This window comes from Pelophylax lessonae, assembly GCF_965119305.1.
Source record: "Pelophylax lessonae genome assembly, chromosome: 4".
Classification (NCBI taxonomy): domain Eukaryota; kingdom Metazoa; phylum Chordata; class Amphibia; order Anura; family Ranidae; genus Pelophylax; species Pelophylax lessonae.
The window spans coordinates 482,374,577-482,401,493 of NC_138771.1; the positions used below are offsets into that span (position 1 = coordinate 482,374,577).

At 46.7% G+C, this 26,917-nt stretch overlaps 1 protein-coding gene across 15 annotated transcripts in view; it reads right to left on the minus strand.

Moving 5' to 3' along the window:
• The window catches only part of EPS8 (EGFR pathway substrate 8, signaling adaptor), a 119,532-nt gene that overhangs the window by 54,684 nt on the left and 37,931 nt on the right, over window positions 1–26,917 (minus strand). For 5 of the 15 annotated variants that reach the window (XM_082255686.1, XM_082255689.1, XM_082255691.1 and 2 more), the window contains exons 1-4: window positions 25,491–25,620; window positions 7,253–7,368; window positions 6,754–6,825; window positions 6,186–6,244 (exon numbers count right to left, since the gene is read on the minus strand). In XM_082255686.1, the coding sequence (XP_082111812.1) occupies window positions 6,186–6,244; window positions 6,754–6,815 (121 nt within the window). In that variant the 5' untranslated portion in view covers window positions 6,816–6,825; window positions 7,253–7,368; window positions 25,491–25,620. The other 10 variants (XM_082255699.1, XM_082255696.1, XM_082255695.1 and 7 more) reach the window with 9 other exon arrangements.

Genomic DNA, 26,917 nt, shown 5'->3' on the forward strand with positions numbered 1-26,917 from the left:
AACATTGGATTTCCTACTTGGACTTATGGATGTTGCTGCATTATGTAAAACTATTAGAATAGCCTTTACATTTTAGAATGGGGTGCCTCGAGACTGTCCATAATTTTTAAAAGGTGCCTTAAGATTGTCCATAATTTTTAAAGGGTGCATTGAGATTGTCCATAAATTTTAAGAGTGACTTGACTGAAAAAAGGTTAAGAAACATTAATCTATGGAATTGTTAGTGGTGAAGTTCTGTTGCTCATTATATACTGGATTTCTTTAGCGTACTGCATGATCTCCGAGTCATACCCTATATGTACATATGCTCTACACACTCATTTGAGTATGTTCTTAATACATATACGGAGAACATGAAGTGCTTTGAATGTTTTTGGTTATTAGCAGTTTGTCCTTTTGTATTTTTTGTTATGGTTTAAATGTCTACTGTCTTTTGAAAAACTTGTTAATAAAAATTACCTGATTAAAAAAAAAAAAAGCTACTAAATGTAAAAGCGGCGGGTGTATGAAAATATAAATCACTGAGCTCTTGGCTCCGTGATTTATATTTTCATAGACCCGCCACCGCTTTTACATTTAGTAGCCGAGATCAGGGAAGTCACAGGGGTAGGAGCGGAGATGATTTAATGTTGCAGCGGAGATGTTTTAATGTACCCGCGGCAACAGCTGATGCAGTGTAACGTTAGAAAACCCTACCCCGTGAGAATTCCCTACCCTCCGGAGCTGTGAGCATGCGCAGTGGTAAGCTGCTCAGCTGTTCCATGATGTAGGTGCACCGGAAGTGACGAGGGTAGGGAATTTTCATGGGTAGGGTGTAACATTAAAAAACCCTAGCTGATGCGGTGTAACGTTAGAAAACCCTACCCCGTGAGAATTCCCTACCCTCCGGAGCTGTGAGCATGCGCAATGGTAAGCTGCTTAGCTATTCCATGACGTAGGTGCACTGGAAGTGACGAGGGTAGGGAATTTTCACGGGTAGGGTTTTTTCACGGAACACCGGAAAGAAAACAATCGCATGCTATGGCCTCACTGAGATTTGCCCCACTTCTCTGGTACCAGGACAGGAATTAGGCAAATCTTCCCGTGGGGACATAGCCAGCAATTTTTTCATGTGGAGGACTGTGTTTACCTGCATTGGTATGTACAGGTGTTTTGTGCGTCCCCATGCAGGCAATCTCATTCATGATTCGGGTCTTTTGGGACGCAGTGGCTGCATGGACACAGCTGTTGCTCACAATTTGACATCCCTATGAGTGTGCATGCACAGCCCCAAACTCATAATATCTGTTTGTGGGTGTGCACCCACACGGATGTCAAATTGAAAGAAGCAGCCGTGTCTGTACAGCCACTGCGTCCCAATAGACATGAATAGGACTGCATGCATGGGGATGCACAAAACACCTGTACATATCCATGCAGGTAAACACAGTCCTCCATAGGTTACGCATGGATACGCTTTGTGTGAACAATGCCTAGGGCCTAATTTAAACGGATGACTAGGCTGCACCACTGCATACAGAAAAAATGCAGCATTTGAACACAACAGAACTTTGCATACCAACTGGACGATGAGCTGCATCTGGAAATGCCAGGGCTGGTCTGAGTCCCTAATCCCATGTGACCACTTCACTGAGCAGTCACATAGAAATAGTGGCATTGGTCATTTATCTGTACAGGGTGAAAATCTGACTGTTCATACACAAAGTGTACACGGGATGAAGTTCTCCGTTGGAGATGCTTGTGGTGGAGATGCGATTTGCTCAAATGGGCCATAAAGCAGAATGGCAGTGCTGCAGAACTTTGAGTAAAGCATGTGTTATGGTAGAGATACATTTCTGTTCATTTTAAAATAAGGACATAATATCTATAAGTTCTCCCAGGATTCTGGAGATGAGCTCCCTTACCTGGCCCTTTTGTTGTCTATGGCATTACACAGCACCCCCTGCTTGGGGTCGGCACTGGAGAAGCTCTGCCCAGCACATGTCCTGCTGAAAGTGGCCAGCAGGATGCCATAGGTGAAGGAGTTCAGGTGCCCCTGGATGCATCCTCCACTTAGTCAGCGGTTTCTCCACCACGTGTGCACATTATCCTCCCTCAGGACCCTGGTTCTGCACTGGGCTGGCTGGGCCAGAGGGAAGGCCGGAGCACTTTGCTGGGCTGAGCATGCAGCAGGCATCCCAGAGTGACCAGTACCGGCTCCTTCCCCTCACACTGCAGAGTCTGCACACTCCTGTTGCCTGCACCTGCATTCCCATCTAGAGCTCCGCTAATATCCAGTCACTCAGTTGTCCAACTCTGAGGCCTCGTTCACACAATGTGCCGAGACATCAGTTTTTCTACACATGTTCTGCAAGGACCCAAAGAAAACAATTGTTCTCTATGTGCCCTGTTCACAGCACAATACTGGCATCACATGCACAGGAATCTGCAACATCTATGAAGTTTTCTGTACAGAAAAAAAAAAACTGACGTGACCTCAACATTGTGGTGTGAACAGGGCACAAAAAGACATGCATGGAAATGAATGTCAAAATGGATAAAAACTCACTGAAACGCGCATGGAAACTCGTGTCTATGCAAGTGAAATCTGTACAGTTTTTCCATCAGTTTTTATGCATGTAAGGTGTAAACAAGCTTTTCAACATTTGATTTATTTATTTTTTTTAAATTGCAAGTTGCAATCTAAGGAGCTGTAGATTCTCACAAAACGAAAAAATAGTTGTATCTGGCCCTACCCACCAAGAACCAAACTCCGCTCCTCGGTCCACAAAATGTGAGTGTGTACAGGTTGAATGCCTGCGTGTGGGGCTCAGGACCAATACATTTCTGAGGGTTGGAAGATACGAGGAGACATAAATATATGGAACACACTCCAGCCTGGAGCCCTAATCTTTCTTGGTTAAAATATATTTTTTTTAATTCTTTATTTATAAGTTATAAATGCACATACAAATTCATACAGTGTGGTTGTGTACCATGCAGCATGACAGCAATAATTGAGAAAAATGTGTATCCTGTCAGGTACCACATGCAAAAGTAACCAACACAATTACAAAGTGAATATACGGTGTTAAAACCATTACATAAAAGCAGAAATCAACAGTCCATGTCATAGTATGGGTATGATCGTGCAAATGGTGGAAAAAAGTCAATAATTTTTAGGGCAGGGAAGTTCCAGGTAATTAAGGAGCACAGCCTATCCCAGAACAGCAAATGGACACAGCTATCAGCAAGGTCCTGAACCTACAGCTGTATGACAAAAAAGAAGAGGTTGACTGGCTTACAGGGGGAAAGAGGGATCCCCCAGTGGGCCCCGAGTATGAGGTTCAAAAATGATGTACCATGCAGGGGTCTGTCTTTTGAAAATCACAAACCCTTCTAGGTACTTTTACATCACTTTCGGCTCTTTTACAGAACTTAGCTTTTTAAAGGACCCAGTCATCACAAGGTCACTTGTAAAAGAACCATGGGCTATAAAAGAATAGCATGTAGATAGTTTACCATTCCAGTAGCCTCTTTAAAATCACTGCTTTGCAGCCACTGCTGGTTTTTACACACTTTGGGGTAGTGTGCGGCAGTAGAAGCAGGCTTTCGACACATTGATGTTTAAAGTTAAAAGCAACTAGTGTCACAACCAGTCTCCATAAACTTGGCATGTCCCTGTGCTAAGGGTCGTACTCCACAATTTACAGCACTCCTTATACAAAAAGAACACAGCAATCCCACTGCAGACACATGCAAAAAAACATATAAAGAGATAAAGAAAACGCACTCTCTACCTAAGCAAACTCCAATATACTCATGCTCAGGATAGAAATCAGAATGACCAAAAGAGGTTACCTCCAGTATAGCCCTCTCCGCCTAATAGTTTGTATAATAATCTCCAGGGTCAATATAAACTTCCATCGTAACCCCTCAGTGTCAAGGCCTACATCCATTCCATTATAACCCTCTCTAGTGTCACAATATGATTTTACATTCAGAATTTAAAAAAAAATCCTTTTTCCTCTATATATCACATCCGTTGTAATAATACCTCCGTCACTGTACATTATATCCGGAGTAAAGGTATAACTTTGTAGTTTTGGATAGAGTGGAGGTGGATTAGAACACCTGTCAGTTTTTATTGCCGTCTGTGCCCCCGTTACGGAGATACACCCTCTCTAGTTGTCCTGTTTACCATCATCGAAAGTAAAAGAAAATGCCAAATATTGGGCTGCCCCCAGAGAAGTAATACAGGGGAAATATTCCAATAGGGACACTAGTTCTGGTGGCCTGGAGGTCCCCAAGAGGTCTTATTAGCAGGGATTTTCTCTCACTTCCTGTTTTGGCTATGGGACAGAAGTGAAGGTAAATCTTCCAATGGGACACAGATTGCAAAAATAAACATTACAGGGGTTATAAATCCACATTGACTTTATCCAAATTACTTTAAAAATAATGCCCCCACTACTGTCCCAGATTTTGGATTGCAATGTCATACTGTAATGTTTTGACCCATACCTTTAAATAAAGAATTAAAAAAAAAAAAATGCCCCCCATCCCCTTTCCAGTGCAGATTATTCCCTCTACAGGACAAATAGGCTTCAGAAAACAATATCTAGGTGAAAAATCAATCAGTGCCGTTAACCAATGGGTGCCATTAATAAACACACAGACATGGTCACAGCACACGCATTGCAAGGCTAAATCTTCTACCTTTCTTCTTTTGTTTGGATGAAGATCGGAAAAAATAAATTCCATCTCCTCCTATTGAGAAAAGCCATAAAAAACACAATGACAATATGACTGACTTAACTGTCTGAGCCAGTAAAAATAGGATAATTTTGGGAAGTATGTAGGGAAGGGGGTGGGGTTCCCATGCCATAAATGGAATGGCTACAGGAAGTCTCCCCACATCGTCTTTTTTTATGTGACTGCTAGATGTAGGCTCTCTCTGATGTTATGGATTACCACAGGGTCAACTACCAAAGAAAATGCAGGCCAAGCCACACAAATCCAAACATCTTTCAGAATTTGTTCAATTTCCTTCGATAACACAAAACACACAGACTGATGACAATGAACAGACCCATCTGGGTGAATAGGGTTCATACTACTCTATCCTTTTCCAGGGAAAGGTTCTTGTTGGCAGAATGCAGTAGAGGGGTGTACTGACAGCCACTGAGTATTCGGACTGAATAACTAAAAATGTTCTTATACTCTATAGGAACTGAATTATAAAGTGAATTAGCAGGTAGAGGTTTCTTCATTTTCAAGCCTCTGCTGACCTACATACAGTAGTGTGCAAAAGTTTTAGTGAAGAAATGCTAAAAAAAATAAGAAGGCTTTAAAAAAAAAATGTACAAGCAGATCCCTGATGGTATTGAATGATGGATGAGTCTCAAATTTATTCTGCAGCAGGACAATGACCGCAAACATACAGCCAATGTCATTAGGAACCATCTTCAGCATAAAGAAGAACAAGAAGTCCTGAAAGTGAGGGTTTGGTCCCTACAGAGCCCTGATCAGCAACATTGAGTCTGTCTGGGATTACATGAAGAGACAAAAGGATTTTAGGCAGTCGACATCCACAGAAAATCTGTGGTTAGTTTTCCAAGATGTTTGGAACAACCTACCTGCCGAGTTCCTTCAAAAACTGTGTGCAAATATACCTAGAAGAATTGACGCTGGTTTGAAGGCAAAGGGCGGTCACACCAAATATTGATTTGATTTCTCTTTTGTTCATTTACAGTGTGTCCCCTACATGCAAACGTTCAACTCGCGAACTTTCAAAGATGTGAACATGTGTGCGCATGTCCAATCGTATAAAGCTGGGTACACACATGAAAAAACTGACAGATTGCCGTTCCAACACAAGCAATGTTGGTGCAGCGATCTCCCCTGCTGTGCTATTATTTTCTGACAGTGGGATTGCACCCACCAGAACACACTGATCAGTTTTTGCAGCCATTGTCCGCAAGCGCTGATCTTTGTTGGACCTTTGTTATGAACAAGTTGGACTTACGAACGTGCTCCCGTACACTGTACTTTGCAATTGTTAACTAATAAAAGATAAACTATTAACACTACTATTTCTGAAAGCTTTCTGAATTTACAGCATTTTGTTCACACCTGCCTAAAACTTTTGCACAGTACTGTCCAGGAAAGTTCACAGCCATTAAGCCACCAAAGCGACACCTTACCATAAAGACTCTTTGCATTTGTTCTTTTCTCCGATTTCACTGATGCCACATCAGAATTACTGTAAAGAAAAAGGAAGAATGGGTGACTATAAGCTATAGGACAAGTGCAGGGTGACACTAGAGAATTGGGCCGCAGTCTATAGGGCGAGTGCATTGTGAAAAAGGGACACGGGGTGACAGTCTATAGTGTAAACACAGGGAAACATTACAGGATGGGTTGACTAAAGTCTATAGGGTGAGTGTAGGGTGACAGCAGAAAACACAGTGACAGTCTATAAGGTGTGCACAAGGTGAAAGTAAAATAGAGAGTGACATTCTATGGGGCGAGTAAAGAATAGACTGTTTTTGGAGTGGGCATAGAGTGGCAGACAAATACAGAGCCACAGCCTACAAGGCGAGTGCAGGGAGACACCAGAATATGGGGTGACAATATACAGGGTGAGTGGAGGGACGGTCTACAGGCTGAGGGGAAGGCACTGTGCTGTTCAAAGGGGCACTTCAACCATTTTTCGGTGTCACAGTTACCTACAGGAATCATCAGTCCATGTGTAAAATTAAGCAAGTTTACCTGAAGTCTGGAGAATGACCTCCAAAGCCTCCTCGATAATAATTGGATAAATGACCGTTCATCCTGCAATATCTGCAAAAAGACAAACCCTGGGTTACCTTCTGTGACCTGCTGCTATACACATGTAGACACGGCAACTATGTGACTCCCCAGAGCTTTAGATGCAGTATACGTATGACACTGGAGCTATACATAAATATGTGCCCATGATCTCAATATATGTACAAGATAAATGTTAGAAATGGGCACGTCAGAGTTGTTGCTCTACAATACAATCTTAGGTGAGGTGCAAAACTTCTGAGGAACAGGAAAGGAGATGTGTTAGCCAGCAGAAGCCCCAAAGTACAGTGCAGAGAGGTCAGGACCACTGTGTATAGGTTAAAATAAAAACGGAGACCCAAGGAGGGGAGAGGAGGGGAGGCAGCTTTGGAATTAGAAGTTGTATTGGTGGAGATTATGGTTTTGCAGGCATAGATCAATTGGGAATGCTCACACATACTCTGATGATCCAATGGAATGACAGAAATATTTTTCCCCTGTGTCAGGACAGTCTTATGGCTCCCATGTCTTTCCCTTTCGCATCAGTCAGCAGATAAGTCGCCACTTACAGACACTCTGTGAAGAGAGGAATACAAAAACATTATTATAATACAAGATTCAATGACTGAGAATTCTATCGAGATTACTCAATGCTGGGATTTCCCAGTTCACGGTTAGGAGATTCTAGGTTTACGAATAACTGAAGAAAACACATTCCTGTATTTGTACTTGATTTTATACCTGTTTGCACTATTGTTCAAAATGGTGCCTTATTTGGCATGTTCTTATTACTTAAAAAAAAATATTTAAATATATAATACAGGATTCATATAACACCAACAGAAGCACTTTACAAAATAAAGAAACTACAGTTACACTAAAACCCAAGATAAGAAGGTTAGGAGGGCCCTGCTCTTGAGAGTTAATAATCTAAAGGCAAGTAATACAAACATAATAATTGTGTGGGGATAAGCTGATGGAGAAAGTAAAATGTAGTTATTAGGCAGAGACAGGACAAGCTTCCCTGAAGAGAAGAGTGTTCAGGGATTGCCTAAAGGCAAAGAGAATAGGAGATGGCCATACAGGTTGGCATAGGGAGTTCCAGAGGATGGAGAGGCTCTGGAGAAGTCCTGTAGCTTTGGATAGAATAGATAGAGGTGACAATGGAGGTAGAGAGCAAGTCTTGAGAGGTGCAAAGAGGAGAGTTGGCATTTAGTACCCTGCTAAATCTACAGGATCATCATGCGCAGGGCATCGTGTTCAGGTCGTCAGGTCAATGTCAATTTTGGGCAAGCATAAGGATTTGCATAAATTTGCCAAGAGTCGGTTGTAATGACACACAGCGTGTCTCAGTTTGTTGTGTATGGTGCTGTGTAGCCACAGACTGGCCAGGTTGCCCATGCTGACCCCTGTCCACAGCCAAAAGCACCTACAATGGGCACGTGAGCATCACGACAGGGCCACAGAGTAATGGAAGAGGGTGGCCTGGTTTAATGAATTTAAGAATGGTTTGAAGAACACGATGAGTTTTAGGTGTTTACTTGGCCTCCAAATTCTCCAGATCTCAATCCAATTGAGCATCTTTGAGATGTGCTAAAAAAACAAGTCCAATCAATGGAGGCCCCACTTCACAACTTACAGGGCTTAAATGAGCGGTTACTGATAAATCAGTGCCAGATGCCACAGCATGCCATCAGAGGTCTAGTGGAGTCCTTGATGGACTATGGTAGGTGGTCATAAAGTTATTGCTGATCAGTGTATGTACCCCTTACTCATTCCTGTGCGGAGGGAGACATCTAGGTGCTTCATCATCTTAAAGTGGAACTTTTCACTAACAGTCCGAAGTCGGGAAGTCTTCTCCCTGGGTGCTGGTCTTCTGGCATCTTCATTGGTCAGCACGGGATGACTAACTCCTTAGGGCTCTTTCACATGGTCCGCTCCGTAGGCCGATCCGTGTTGCTCAGCGGGGACCGATCCGCGATCCCCGCTGAGCCGGGCGGATGACAGCTCAGTCTCCGCTTGCAGAGCGGAGAGGGAGGTGTCTCAGCCCCCGCTGCCCTCTATGGGGGATCGGATGAGAGCGGACCGCTTGTCCGCTCTCATCAGATCCGCTCCGATTACTGAACGGATGGAAAAATAGAGTTTCCATCCGTCCAGATTTCACGCACAGGATCGGATGCGGATGGCAGCGGAGGTGTCTCCGCTGACACCCGCTGCCCCATAGAGCTGCATGGAGGATCCGATCAGATCCGCCTAAAAAACTGACAGGCGGATCTGATCGGATCGCCCGTGTGAACGAGCCCTTAGAATGCACTGGAGACAGCCATCCTGGCATGCAGGGATTGTGTTGGTGATGTAATCTGAACTGCGCAAGTGCCACTCAGTTTAAATTACGCAGAAAACTACAAGCAGACAGGTGCACTTTATTGCAGAAAAGCCATTGTCATATTACAGTCTCATCTGTGATAAATAGCCTGCTGGCTTGCATTAAAGTGCCACTTTAAAGGGGACCTCCAGGTTCTGGCTCCTCCCACAGACCCCCTCGTCCACTGGGCCACAAAACCTGTCACTTGTCCTGCGAGGGAGACACAGCTGCAGCAAGCAGCCTTTCAAAGTCTACGGCAGGCTAAAATATGCTGTGGCTGGACAGTGCTAAACACTGTACAGAGTGGTTTAGGGACGTATATGTTTTTGAACGCATAGAACTCTAAACATGAGTTCTACCTGGTACAGTTTAGCCCCATGCACTAGTGTCCCCTGGGCACACTAAAGCATCTGATTTCAATGGGTTAGACGCTGGTGTGCAAGGGGCTTAAAAAGTGTATTTCCACTTTTGCAGCCAAATTGGGATAATATATTCTTTAAAACTGTTACATGTAGGGCTGCACCTATACCTTTTTTTTTTTTTTTTTTTTAGTGCTCAACGACACCAATTATGGATACCTACCGCAACTGTTTTGTTTACACTTCAGCTGTCAGCAATGGTACAAAGCATTCAGCAATCAGCAGGAAAATAATAATTAAATGAAGATGGCAATTAAGGAGTTAAATAAGGCTTATTAAAGTAAATTTGGGTTAATAAGGGTCTAAAGAGGAACATTTGACAGATTGCTTTAAACTGACTTCATCTGCAGATCAAGTTCATACCTTTGATTTGAAGATGAACAAACAAAGATAAAAAAAGAAACAATGTTTCTTGTTATCTTTCCGTTTCAGTGGCTGAGCAATCTTGTTGATAAACATTGCCAGCTACTTTTTTCTTTTTTGACAGCTCCAATTGCAGGGACTTCATTTACACTTCAGGTGTCAACATCGTTTGTTAAAGTGATTGTAAAGTCTCTTTTTTTTTTATTTTAAACAAACAAACATGTTCTACTTACCTGCTCTGTGCAATGGTTTTGCTGGGGTGCCCCGATGGTGCTCCTGGTTCCTCCTCTTCATCAGATGCCCCCACGGAAAGGCCGATTGCCACTGGGGCACCCGAGTCCTGCTGCTGCGTCCATTGACACAAACTGCAGGACTCGGCTCCACCCCTCGCTCCCATGTCACTGGATTTGATTCAAAGCAGCAGGAGCCCATTCTGTTCAATGAGATGAGAGCTAGCGGTTGGTGCTGGAACGAATGGGCTCAGGTAAGAAAAGGGGAGGGTCTGGGGGGGGGCGCTGCAATAAAGAAGGTTTTTCACCTCAATGCAAAGAATGCATGAAGTTGAAAAACTTTTGAGACCTTACAATCCCTTTAGGAACGTGACAGCCTCACTCCTTAACAATCGATAAATGCCACTGTAAAATTAGCACTGTAAAAATTCATGCCACACTTTTGCCATGGTACAAACACCAAGGGCACCAGCGGTGTACCTTATGTATCTGGCACCAGAGGTGGATCTTTTAAATACAACAAAATTATTTTCAGTAATGATCAGGAATTTAAACAACAAGCATAATGGGGGTGCGAGAAGAATTTGCCTATGGAGGGCAGACAGCCTTAGCAGTATGGTTGCAAATTTATGTACAGAGAATGAACTTGGTATATCAATCTGCCCCAACATGCAGGTGCTTGGAGATGCCATCTCTTGTGCAGGTATCAATGGTATAGAATTTAAAAGGAGAGATGCCTTATTAAGAAAAAAAAAGTGGCACATAATGCCACGTGCTGGACACTTGGAGGCATGGCCAATAAAGTGGGTGTTTGCGGCTTCCCAAAAATAAATAAAATGGTGTAATACATGCTGTTCATACTGGTTGATACTGTTGCTCTCTATCACCACCTTCTGTCCAAATCCCCAGTTCGCCTGGGGATTTTGCAACTATAGTGGTAACTCTGCACATGCTCAGTTTTCAGTGAGTTTCTATGCTGGGCATTTCCTCCCCACCACTTCTGAGCAGACCAAGTGATAATAGATTCACAGATGTGGGCATATACACATTTGTAAATGACAGTCCACTCCCTCCCTCCTTCTTCATGCCCATTGACCAGCTAAACACAATGGGGGTGAGATATTTCATGTAGATTAACGGAGGCTTCATCTCTCTCTCTCTCAGGCCGCCAGCAGGCGTGTTAGATGTACTAGCAGATTTTAATACACTAACAAATTGAAGCTAAACTCCAGGTCACACCCTCTAAGCAAAAACAGCAAACCGTTTTTTTTTTTTTGCTTTTTGGATAAAGGTTTTACATAAATAATCAAAAGCTGATCATTGTATGTATCCCTGTCAGTGTTACATGGTTTGTCTCATCCCTGAGAGCTTGTTCTTTTGAAAAGCAACAGACTTAAGCCTGGTACACACCATGAGTGTTTTTCGTCCAACCCGAAAATAAACTGTGAGCTTCGGTCGTACTATGCCAAGAAAGTACCATGATCTCCCCCGCTAAGCTATTGTGTTCTGACAGGGGGGACACTCCCTCCCCATCAGGATTTGTCGGCTGCTGGTTTTCCAGCAGGCTTGTCTGACAGAAGTCAGCCAAATGTCGGCCGTTTCTTTTTGAACTGGCAAATGTCTCCTGACATTCGGCCTGTGTGTACCCAGCTTTATTGTCCAGATCATCACATGAAAAGAAGACAGGAAAAAAAAACAAATGCAGCCAGCACATCTAAGAACTGGTAAGCTGCAATATAATGAACAGTGGCGGCTGGTGCATGATAATCTGGGGGGGGGGGGGCGGCAAAACGCACAAGGCCCGGGGGACAGACGGCCAGCCAGCAGGCAAATCCATGCCCCCCCCTGCGCGGGATGGATGGCCGGCTGGACAGCCAGCATTCTTACCTCCTTCCCTTGGGCTGAGTGGCTGTGCTTCTCCTCCGGCCCGCCGTGCGTCTCCTACCTCTTCCTGGCTAATGGCCAGTAAAATTGCTTCTCTTTTCAGCCAATCGGGAAAGGGGTCTCAGACCTGCTTCCTGATTGGTGGGGGGAAAATAAGTGTGATAATAGCGAATATTAATTTGCTATTGTCATACAACTGGGTGGGCTCAGGGCACAGTGCCATGCTCCTCGAGCCCACCCTTTTTTGAAGCCTATTAAGAGCCTCTGGCTCTAATCACGTGCTTCAAAAAATAAAAAAAAACCCATTGGAATACATGCATCCGGTGCCATGCATGTAGATTAGGGGGCCGGATGCATGGATGGGTGGGTGGCGCCCCTGCGCCCCCAATGGACAGGCAGCCACTGATAATGAATGTTTGCGTTTGGGTTTATTACCGCTTTAATTTTGAACAGAGCCCAGTCACTAGTGGTTTACCACAAGGCTCCGTACTAGCTTCTGTTATGTCAGTTCTGGTTGGGTTATAACTGCAAGTTTGGTGGGCAAAGTATGTATTTATGCTGAGGACACAAAGATGTGCAACAGGGTTGATTTTCCTGAAAGGGTTTGTAACATAAAAATGATTTAGTGTTTAACATTAGTGACATCAATTGAAACTACAGTTCAAGGTTTCTAAAGGCAAAAGAATGCACTTAGGAAAAAGGAACTACCAAGTGTACAGTGTTGGCCAGAACCACGGAAGGGAAAAAAATAGGAGTGCTAATTTCGGATAAATGCAAAATGAACAAAAAAGGTGACCAGGCAGCATGGAAATCGTAATTGTAAGGAAGATACTAAAGGCTCTAATGTGGAATTAAGAAGATTTCAGAGTTCATGTGAAGGTGTTTCAGAACTAGTGCCTGCCAAGTCAGCTGTTGGATGAGCACTAATCATTTAAAGCTACTTAAAGTACTGTGCAGCAGCCAATCACTCACCCAGCTACAGTATCCTTTTCATACGGGAGAACACACATCCACCATGTGGGAACGTTGAGATTTATACAAGAGACTCACCAACTTAAACATTTTTTAAATAAAAATAAGAGAAAACTACAACCAACGACCAGGAAATATCTAAACTAATATACAAAAATGTATATCAGAGCCTATACTCACCAACCTGGCAACATTTAGATCAAGGGTCTCCAAACATTTCAGTTTGAGGGCCACATTGTATTTCTTACCAATGCTCGTGGGGGGGCGTTGGGCGGGGCAAATCGGATTTATAAGTGAATGAATAAAATTCAATATAATTAATGAATTTTACTTGGATCTTTTTTTTGTAATCCGCATATGATGATTCAGAACAGAGAGAGAATTTTAGTAAAACAAAACAAAGCCCGTCAGAACCTTACATGACTGTCCCAAGTGTACCGTCTGTGTACCGTCTTACACTAGGGTCACTATCAGAGTCCATCCTTAAGCCCCATACACACGGGCCGAATGCCAGGCGACATCGGCCGGTTCAATGAAAATTGGCCGATATTCGGCCCGTGTGTATGGCAGCCAGTCCAACAGAAGTTCAGTCGGCTTCTGTCGGACGTGGAAGCTGGAAAACCAGCAGCCGACCGGTTAGCGCTCAGCCAATGACAGAGGCGAGCGCTAATCAGAGCGTTCAGGCGGGGGGAGATGGTCCGCCTGTCCAAAGGTATGCACAGCCTATTGCATTAGGGTGTGCACCCCAAAGTTACAATACACATGCATGTGTGTGCCTACATCTATATGGTCCCGGTACATTACTCTCCCTGCTGGCACAGTGAAATAGAAGTACGTAGGCACTTCTCTTATGGCAGAGGGAGATCTTTCCCATCTCCTCACTGGCAAACAGAGCGATAATGCTAATGTGCCCTAGGTGATTGGGGTGTGCCCAGGCACACCTGGCAAACCCTGTGCGCACGCCTATGATCCTGTCAGAACACAACAGCTCAGCGGGGAGAGTGCGCTTTACAAACGTCAGATAATTAGTACAGCGGCTTTGACCGGAGCTAACAGTTTTCGTTCAACCCAGCGAAAAAAAACTGATAGTGTGTACCAGGCTTTACACACTTACAACATTGGCTGGGACCCATCCTTCTGTGAATTTTGGTCCAAGCACACCCCACCGGTCCAAACAACCAACAACAGTAAAATGGCAGGGCAGCTGGGGGAATCTGTGATGGAGACTGGGGGGGGGGGGATTATGAAAGCTGGTTAGAAACAGAGACCACAGGCTGACGTGAAGACCTGTGTGTAACCTGTGTGAGAGGCAACTAACCCTAGGTGGGTACATAAAAATCATATTTGTTTTGTGCACCCCCAGTACAAATGCAAGGACCTAACACTGCAGCACCTGTTACCCCTAAACCTGACACTAGACCAGCCTTTCTCAACCCTTCTACCACGGAGAACAAAACCTATTAAACAGATATTAGGTCTCAGGGACTGCCCACTAAAATTGTTAGACCTACAGCTCACAGTACATTAGCATTATTAGCATGGTGTAGAGACTTTTAAATGAACTAATAAAAAAGGTGGGTTCACTTACTATCATGAAATAAACAATGAGAAAAAAAAAACAGTCAGTGAAAATTGTAGTGACCACCTACCTTGGTGGTCAATGTAGAAGTGACCCCTTATATTGATGGTCAGTGTAGGCAGGAAATCAATCTGTCGCTGCTCTTTTGTCAAGGAACCCCTGGCATCCCTCTGGAGGAACACCAGGGTTCCATGGATCCATGATGGAGAAAGGCTGCACTAAAGAGTGGCTGGACTACAGGTTTATCTGTCTGTAGCTGCATTTCTAAACAGTTGCACAGTCTATGAAGAAAGACGTGGGAAGTACAATGTAGACACCAATGGCAACAGCTTATCCTGGGGAAAACAAAAGCGCAATTGGACAAGAATTTCTCTGTGTAGTCTTGGTTGGCAGTGTCTGCTTCTGCTAAAATGAATAGTGACATGGTCCACTGGCCATAGGACATATAGCCTACTGGCACCTTTACTCCCAATAACTATTAAACTTACAAACATCTCACCTCCACACAGCACCCACAAATCTCACGCTAGGATTTATATGAAAAGATCATTACATTCCAAACACAAAAATACATACAAAATATTTACCAAGAACAAGCAGAAAGCCTTACATCTCCGCATCGTGTATTAATGGGAATTTCTGGATATGGAAGACTGACTGTATCTCACAGTGATTTTGGTGCATAATGCACACTGCCATCCCACACACTGCACAGACTTGGTTGTCCTGGATACAAGAAGAGATGGCAAAGTCTACCCTCTTCATACTGGCACTGCTGGTAAAGAGAATGCTCACAGGGCTCAAATACATACAATATTATTCTAGGATATGTTAGAGAATGTCCTCCACTAATACAATATTATTCTAGGATACGTCATAGAATGAACTCCACTAATAACATACAATGCGCTACATGGAACATGAGACAAGGCTACTTACAACATGTAATTCTGGGATATGTCAAAGAAATGACCCCCACACTGTATGTTCAACATGGTATACTAAACAGGAGCCATAGCAACATACAAAATAGTACTCCCCTCTTCTGGGATATGTAAAACATTGATCCCCACACACTGCTGCACACGGTTAATCTGTTGTAATACAAAGCAGAACAATAGAGATTTGTTCCATTGCTGCTGCCATTATTTACTTTGTAAATGGCCCCGGGAAAGAGCAGAACATTCTCTACAATCAGGACAGAGTCTCGCCCTATTCACAGACCCAAAACAGTTCTCCAAACGCCATTGTGTGTAGACTTAATGTGTATGTATAGCACAGAAGAACTTAAACCTGCAGATTTCTGAGCATCACACTGCCCCTATAATACACACGGACACTGCATCCCTCTGCAACACACACTGCCCCTATAATACACACAGACACTGCATCCCTCTGCAACACACACTGCACCTATAATATACACAGACACTGCATCCCTCTGCAACACACACTGCACCTATAATATACAGAGACACTGCATCCCTCTGCAACACACACTGCCCCTATAATACACAGAGACACTGCATCCCTCTGCAACACACACTGCCCCTATAATACACACAGACACTGCATCCCTCTGCAACACACACTGCCCCTATAATATACAGAGACACTGCATCCCTCTGCAACACACACTGCCCCTATAATACACACAGACACTGCATCCCTCTGCAACACACACTGCCCCTATAATACACACAGAGACACTGCATCCCTCTGATACACACACTGCCCCTATAATACACACGGACACTGCATCCCTCTAAAACACACACTGCCACTATAATACACACAGACACTGCATCCCTCTGCAACACACACTGCCCCTATAATACACACAGACACTGCATCCCCATGCAACACACACTGCCCCTATAATACACACAGAGACACTGCATCCCTCTGATACACACACTGCCCCTATAATACACACAGACACTGCATCCCTCTGCAACACACACTGCCCCTATAATACACACAGGCACTGCATCCCCATGCAACACACACTGCCCCTATAATACACACAGAGACACTGCATCCCTCTGATACACACACTGCCCCTATAATACACACAGACACTGCATCCCTCTGCAACACACACTGCCCCTATAATACACACAGACACTGCATCCCTCTGCAACACACACTGCCCCTATAATATACAGAGACACTGCATCCCTCTGCAACACACACTGCCCCTATAATACACACAGACACTGCATCCCTCTGATACACACGGACACTGCATCCCTCTGCAACACACACTGCCCCTATAATACACAGAAACACTGCATCCCTCTGCAACACACACTGCCCCTATAATATACAGAGACACTGCATCCCTCTGCAACACACACTGCCCCTATAATACACACAGACACTGCATCCCTCTGCAACACACACTGCCCCTATAATACACACAGACACTGCATCCCCATGCAACACACACTGCCCCTATAATACACACAGGCACTGCATCCCCATGCAACACACACTGCCCCTATAATACACACAGGCACTGCATCCCTCTGCAACACACACTGCCCCTATAATACACACGGACACTGCATCCCTCTGATACACACACTGCCACTATAATACACACAGACACTGCATCCCTCTGCAACACACACTGCCCCTATAATACACACAGACACTGCATCCCCATGCAACACACACTGCCCCTATAATACACACAGGCACTGCATCCCCATGCAACACACACTGCCCCTATAATACACACAGAGACACTGCATCCCTCTGATACACACACTGCCCCTATAATACACACGGACACTGCATCCCTCTGATACACACACTGCCACTATAATACACACAGACACTGCATCCCTCTGCAACACACACTGCCCCTTTAATACACACAGACACTGCATCCCCATGCAACACACACTGCCCCTATAATACACACAGAGACACTGCATCCCTCTGATACACACACTGCCCCTATAATACACACAGACACTGCATCCCTCTGCAACACACACTGCCCCTATAATACACACAGGCACTGCATCCCCATGCAACACACACTGCCCCTATAATACACACAGAGACACTGCATCCCTCTGATACACACACTGCCCCTATAATACACACGGACACTGCATCCCTCTGCAACACACACTGCCCCTATAATACACACAGACACTGCATCCCTCTACAACACACACTGCCCCTATAATACACACAGACACTGCATCCCTATGCAACACACACTGCCCCTATAATACACACAGACACTGCATCCCTCTGATACACACAGACACTGCATCCCTCTGCAACACACACAGACACTGCATCCCTCTGATACATACACTGCCCCTATAATACACACAGACACTGCATCCCTATGCAACACACACTGCATCCCCCCTGAAACACACACTGCCCATATATAACACAAAGACACTGCATACCTCTGAAACACACTCTGCTCCCCATAATTTAACACACTGTCCCTCATAATATACAAAGATACTGCAACCCTCTGTAACAAATACTGCTCCCCATTACAAAGACATACTGCCTCTCCCATGATAGAACATACTACCAACCCATGATAGAACACAAACAACCTCCCTCCCCCCTTTCCGTATACCATACACACTGCAACCCCCTATTTAACCGCTTGCCGACTGCTCACAGTATATTTACTGCGGCAGTCAGCCCCTCACAGGCAGAGTGACGTAGGTCTACGTCGCTCGCCTGTGAGGCTCTGGGGAGCGAGCGCGCGCCCACGGAGGCGCGCTCCCGCGCGGTCACGGACCCCCCCCCCCGCGCGTGTGACCAGCGGACCCGATGTCCGCCGGTCACTCGGCGATCGGCGGGGGAGAGGGAGAATGTCAGGCAGCTTGTGTAAACAAGCCACCTGTCATTCTCCTTGCTGTAAAGACACTGATCACTCGGATCTAGTATGTAGATCCGTTGATCAGTGTCCTTACAGCTCAAGCCACAGCCAATCACAGTAGAAAGCACGCCCCTAGGGACACATACAGCCCCTCCCTCCCAAATAAAGTTAACCCCTTCACTACCAGTGTATTTTTACAGTAACAGTGCATATATATATATAGCACTGATTACTGTAGAAATGTCACTGATAACCCCAAAAGTGTCAAAAATGTCAGTCAAGGGTCCGATCTGTCCGCCCCAATGTCGCAGTACCGCAAAAAAAAAAAAAAAATCGCAGATCGCCGCCATTACACGTTAAAAAAAAAACACCAAAAATGACAGAAATCTTTCCCTTTGTTAGTAAACGCGATAACTTTTGCGCAAACCAATCAAAATACGCTTTTTGCGATTTTTTTTTTTTACCAAACATAGGTAGCATAAAACAAATTGGCCGAAAATTTAAAAAAATTTTGTTTTTTACATTTTTTTTGGGGGGAATTTCATATAAAAAAATGTGAAAAATATTGTTATTTTTGCAAAATGTACGCTCTTTTTTTGTTTATAGCGCAAAAAGTAAAAATCGCACGTGTGATCAAATACCACCAAAAGAAAGCTCTGTTTGTGGGAAAAAAAAGGACGCCAAATTTGTTTAGATACAGCGTCGCACGACTGCGCAATTGTCTGTTAAAGTCACGCAGTGCCGAATCGCAAAATACCCCCTGGTCGTTTAGCAGGAAAATCCTCCGGGGCTTAAGTGGTTAACACACATACTCTACAGCCCCACTATGCCACCAATGATACACACTGCCCCCCCCCTCCCCTACCCCGTCCCAAGCACATACATGTTAAGTCCCATTCATACTTCCATCAATGACCCCTTTTTCCCCCTTCCTCACTTCCCCAACATCACTGCTATCACCCATAGAGCATAGCCCACACAACTACACCCAAATGCTACCAACTCGACAAGTAAAACTCTCTCTGTAAGTTTATACACACAACTGCACCCCACCCACCCATACAACACTCCCACACCGCTGCTTCCCCCATACAACACTTCCTCACACCCCTGCCTCCCCAAACAACACTCCGTCACACCTCTGCCTCCCCATACAACACTCCCTCACACCTCTGCCTCCCCATACAACACTCTCACACTGCTGCTTCCCCCATACACCTCTGCCACACCTCAAACACTCCCACACTGCTGCTTCACCCACACAACACTCCCTCACACCTCTGCCTCCCCCATACAACACTCCCACACTGCCGCTTCACCCCCCCCCCCCTTCACACCTCTGCCTCCCCCATACAACACTCCCACACCTCTGCCACCCCTCATACAACACTCCCACACTGCTGCTTCACCCACACAACACTCCCTCACTCCTCTGCCTCCCCCATACAGCACTCTCACACTACTGCTTCCCCCATACAACACTCTCACACTGCTGCTTCCCCCATACACCTCTGCCACCCCTCATACAACACTCCCACACTGCTGCTTCACCCACACAACACTCCCTCACACCTCTGCCTCCCCATACAACACTCCCTCACACCTCTGCCTCCCCATACAACACTCCCTCACACCTCTGCCTCCCCCATACAACACTCCCACACCGCTGCCTCCCCCATACAACACTTCCACACCGCTGCCTCCCCCATACAACACTCCCACACCGCTGCCTCCCCCATACAACACACCCTCACGCCTCTGCCTTCCCCACACAACACTCCCACACCTCTGCCTCCCCCATACAACACTCCCACACAGCTGATTCACCCATACAACACTCCCTCACACCTCTGCCACTCCTTGTACAACACTCCCACACAGCTGCTTCACCCATACAACACTCCCTCACACCTCTGTCACCCCTCATACAACACTCCCACATTGCCGCTTCCCCCATACAACACTCCCACACAGCTGCTTCACCCATACAACACTCCCTCACACCTCTGCCACTCCTCGTACAACACTCCCACACTGCTGCTTCCCCCCATACACCTCTGCCACCCCTCATACAACACTCCCACACCGCTGCTTTCCCCATACAACACTCCCACATGGCTTCTTCACCCATACAACACTCCCTCACACTTCTGCCACCCCTCATACAACACTCCCACACTGCTGCTTCCCCCATACACCTCTGCCTCCCCATACAACACTCCCACACCGCTGCTTCACCCATACAACACTCCCTCACACCTCTACCACTCCTCGTACAACACTCCCACACTGCTGTTTCCCCCATACACCTCTGCCACCCCTCATACAACACTCCCACACCGCTGCTTTCCCCATACAACACTCCCACATGGCTTCTTCACCCATACAACACTCCCTCACACCTCTGCCACCCCTCGTACAACACTTCCACACTGCTGCTTCCCCCATACACCTCTGCCTCCCCATACAACACTCCCACACCGCTGCTTTCCCCATACAACACTCCCACATGGCTTCTTCACCCATACAACACTCCCTCACACCTCTGCCACCCCTCATACAACACTCCACACTGCTGCTTCCCCCATACACCTCTGCCTCCCCATACAACACTCCCACACCGCTGCCTCCCCCATACAACACACCCTCACGCCACTGCCTCCCCCACACAACACTCCCACACCACTGCTTCCCCCATACAACACTCCCACACCTCTGCCCCCCCCCCCCATACAACACTCCCACATCTCTGTGTCTCCCATACAACACTCCCATACACCTCTGCCCCCCCCCCATACAACACTCCCACACCGCTTCCTCCCCCAGACAACACTCCCACACACCTCTGCTTCCCCCATACAACAATCCCATACACCTCTGCCTCCCCCATACAACACTCCCACACCTCTGCCTCCCCCATACAACACTCCCACACCGCTGCCTCCCCCATACAACACTCCCACACTGCTGCTTCCCCTATACAACACTCCCTCACACCTCTGCCTCCCCCATACAGTACTCCCACACTGCTGCTTCCCCCATACAACACTCCCACACCGCTGCCTCCCCCATACAACACTCCCACACTGCTGCTTCCCCTATACAACACTCCCTCACACCTCTGCCTCCCCCATACAGTACTCCCACACTGCTGCTTCCCCCATACAACACTCCCACACAGCTGCTTCACCCATACAACACTCCCTCACACCTCTGCCACCCCTCGTACAACACTCCCACAATGCTGCTTCCCCCATACAACACTCCCACACAGCTGCTTCACCCATACAACACTCCCTCACACCTCTGCCACCCCTCGTACAACACTCCCACACTGCTGCTTCCCCCATACAACACTCCCACACAGCTGCTTCACCCATACAACACTCCCTCACACCTCTGCCACCCCTCGTACAACACTCCCACACTGCTGCTTCCCCCATACAACACTCCCACACAGCTGCTTCACCCATACAACACTCCCTCACACCTCTGTCACCCCTCATACAACACTCCCACATTGCTGCTTCCCCCATACAACACTCCCACACACCTCTGCCACCCCTCGTACAACACTCCCACACTGCTGCTTCCCCCATACAACACTCCCACACTGCTGCTTCCCCCATACAACACTCCCACACTGCTGCTTCCCCTTTACAACACTCCCTCACACCTCTGCCTCCCCCATACAACACTCCCTCGCACCTCTGCCTCCCCCCATACAACACTCCCACACTGCTGCTTCCCCCATAGAACACTCCCACACTGCTGCTTCCCCCATACAACACTCCCTCACACCTCTGCCACCCCTCAGACAACACTTCCACACTGCTGCTTCCCCCCATACACCTCTGCCACCCCTCAAACGACACTCCCACACCGCTGCTTCCCCCATACAACACTCCCACACCGCTGCTCCCCCATACAACACTCCCACATGGCTGCTTCACCCATACAACACTCCCACACACCTCTGCCACCCCTCGTACAACACTCCCACACTGCTGCTTCCCCCATACAACACTCCCACACTGCTGCTTCCCCCATACAACACTCCCACACTGCTGCTTCCCCTTTACAACACTCCCTCACACCTCTGCCTCCCCCATACAACACTCCCTCGCACCTCTGCCTCCCCCCATACAACACTCCCACACTGCTGCTTCCCCCATAGAACACTCCCACACTGCTGCTTCCCCCATACAACACTCCCTCACACCTCTGCCACCCCTCAGACAACACTTCCACACTGCTGCTTCCCCCCATACACCTCTGCCACCCCTCAAACGACACTCCCACACCGCTGCTTCCCCCATACAACACTCCCACACCGCTGCTCCCCCATACAACACTCCCAAATGGCTGCTTCACCCATACAACACTCCCTCACACTTCTGCCACCCCTCGTACAACACTCCCACATCGCTGCTTCCCCCATACACCTCTGCCTCCCCCATACAACACACTCATACACCTATACACCTTTGTCTCCCCCATACAACACACCCATACACCTCTGCCTCCCCAATACAACACACCCATACACCTCTGTCTCCCCCATACAACAATCTCACACCTTTGCCTCCACCATACAAAACTCCCACACCACTGCTTCCCCCATACAACACTCCCACACCTCTGCCTCTCCCATACACCTCTGCCTCCCCCCACACAACACACCCTCACACCTCTGCCTCCCCCACACAACACTCCCACACTGCTGCTTCCCCCATACAACACTCCCACACCACTGCCTCCCCCATACAACACACCCTCACGCCTCTGCCTCCCCCACACAACACTCCCACACTGCTGCTTCCATTATACAACACACCCACCTTTACCGCTGCCCCATAACACACAAACACTGCTGTCCCTTCCATACAAAACACCCACACCACTGCCCCACAACACACTAAACACTGATGTCCCTTCCATCCAACACACAAACATTGCTTCTTCTCCCTAATACAACACACGCACACTACCGTCCCCCCCCCCCAAACAACACACCCACACCACTTCCCCCCCCCCATACAACACACCCAACACCATTGCCCCACTATACAACACACCCACTCCTCTTCCTTCCCCATAAAACACACCCACACCGTTCCCCCCATACAACACACCCACATCGTTGCCCCCCCCCTTACAACACACCTACATCGCTGCCCCCCCTCCCCCATTCAATACACCACTGTGTCCCATATGACAAACCCACGCAACTGCTTTGCCCATACCATACACCCACACCACTGCCCTTTCCGTCATAAAACACGCCCACTTACACCTCTTTCCCTCATACAACACACCCACACTGCTACCCTACAATATAAAACACACACACACTGCTAGCCAACTCCTAATACAACACACCTGTACCACTGCTCCCTCATATCACACCCACACTGCTACCCCACAATATAAAGCACACACACTGCTATTCCCTACAATACATCACACCTGTACTGCAGCCCCCCATATATCACAGCCACACTGCTATCCCAAAATATAAACACACACTGCAAGCCCCCCCCCCCAATACAACATACCCTTACCGCTGCCCCCCCAGATAACACACCCACACTGCAACCCCACAATATATAACACACCCGCACTGCTCCCCCCCATATAACACACCCACACCACTGCCGCCGCCCCCCCTTCCCCATACAACACTCCCACGCCATTGCCCCACCCTACAACACACCCACACCGCTGCCCCCCTCCCCCCATACAACACATCGCTGTGCCCCATATGACAAACCCATACAACTGTTTTGCCTATACCATACACCTACACCACTGACCTTCCATCAGAAAACACACCCACTTACACCTCTTTCCCTCATAACACACCCACACAGCTACCTTACCATATAAACACACACACGTACTACTAGTCGCCTCCCAATACAACACACCTGTACCACTGCTACACTACAATATAAAAGCACACACACAGCCACACTGCTACCCCAAAATATAAAAGCACAAACACACACCGACCCCCTACAATACAACACACCTGTACTGCTGCCCCCCCCCCCCCATATAACACAGCCACACTGCTATCCCAAAACAAACACACACTGCAAGCCCCCCCCCCCAATACAATATACTCTTACTGCTGCCCCCCCCCCAGATAACACATCCACACTGCTACCCCACAATATAAAAGCACAAATGCACAATGCTATCCCCTACAATACAACACACCTGTACTGCTGCCCCCCCCCCCCATATAACACAGCCACACTGTTATCCCAAAATATAAAGCACACTGCTACCCCAAAATATAAAGCACACACAGCTACCCCCTACAATACAACACACTTGTACTGCTGCCCCCCCCCATATAATACAGCCACACTGCTACCCCAAAATATAAACACACACACTGCAAGCCCCCCCCCAATACAACATACCCTTACCGCTGCCCCCCCCCCCAGATAACACACCCACACTGTTACCCCACAATATAAAGCACACACATACTGCTATCCCCCCACAATACAACACACCGGTACTGATGCCCCCCCCCCCCACACAGCTACCCCAAAATATAACCACACACATTGCAAGCCCCCCCAATACAACATACTCTTACCGCTGCCCCCCCTCCCAGATAACACACCCACACTGCTAGCCAACCCCCCCCCCCCATACCGCGACGCCTTACACTGCTGTAACACATCCATATCACTGCCCCCCCTACATAAACCACTGCTGCCCCTTCTCCCCCTATTCATATAACACACACTGTTGTGGCCCCGACCCCCTCCCCACATAACACACATCACTGCTCCCCCATAAACAAACAATGTTGCCCCCCACTCCATTTAACACACTCACACTGCCCCCCCCCCCCATATAACACACCCACACAGCTGCCCTCCACTCCCACACATCACACCTGTACAACTGCCCCTAAATCACAGACAATCCGTGTCTACACCCCGATCCCTCAAACATTCGACTGTAGAATGGTGCAACAAGCCTTCCTCACCCTATGAAGACAATTATTGGAGCCATCACATCCATCTGTGTCACCCCCAATAACCATGAGCCCAGAATGGCAGCTGACGGTGTAACATAAAGAAGGATACTGTACAGAGGAGCAGCTCTGCAGATTATCAGCTCCGCGGTGCAGCAGGTCTCCGATATCAGCGTTACACAAGAGCCGCCCTGTACAGTGTGACACAAGGGAGCATTCACAGCAGATCAGGCTTATTTGCAAATCATTCAAATCTCTCCTCCGCTTTCCAGATCACACACTGTACCTGCCATCTGGGTCTCACAGCCCTCCATATCACACTGTACCTGCCATCCGGGTCTCACAGCCCTCTAACACTAAAGACAACTTGTGTTCAGCAGCTGAACAGCACCCATTGTGCATCCGACTGACAGCTTAGTCACTATGGAAACCTTCCCAAACAAAGAGTGATGCTAATTCCCACCACCCGCAGCATGTGTGATTACAACAACAATATCCCTTGCTCCAGGTCTTACAAAAGATTTTATAATGTCTACACCCTCTATACATCCTTTCAGGACGGGGTTTAAAGTACTATAAAAAAAAAAACAAAAAAAACAATTGTCCCTTTGAAAGTTTTAATGTCTTATTGTAACAGGCGCATTACTGCTATGTATAGGTAAGAATGGACCCTTAACCACATAAGGACCCAGCCTTTTTCCAAAATTTGTTGTTTGCAAGTATTTATATTTTAGCAGAAGTTGTTGCAATTTTTTATGTCCCATCGTTTTTGCGCAGTGGTTTTTCAAATGCAATTTGTTTGGGGAAAAAAAAAATGAAATGTATTTACACAGAGTAAATAGCTACCCGATATGTCATGCAGTGGAATGGCGCCAAACCACGATACTTAAAAATCTCTATAGGCAATGCTTTAAAAATTTCTACAGGTTACCAGTTTAGAGTTACAGAGGTGGTCTAGTGCTAGAATTATTGCTCTTGCTCAGATGTTTACGGCAATATATCACATGTGTGGTGCAAACACTGTTTACATAGGTGGGCGCAACCTATGTATACGTTCACTACTGCGTGTGAGCACACCAGGACATGGGCGTTTAAAAAAAAAAAATATATATAACCTTTTTTTTCTTTATCATTTATACACTGTCCATTTTTTTTTTATATTTCAAGGAATGTAAACATCCCTTGTTATAACAATACAGCATGACAGGTCCTCTTTATGGAGAGATTTGGGGTCCCAAATCTTTACCTATAAAAGCAAAAGATTAAAAAAAAAAAAAAAAAAATGTATCCTTTGCTATAAGAAAAACAAAAAACAAAACAATGTTAACATGGCCCAAGAACCGGAAAGGATGTCGACGTTGCTCTAGTGCTCCAAGGGCATAGAGATGAGCGGTGGCCATCTTGCCGTTGCTTATCTCTATGTGAAGAAACTGCAGGCA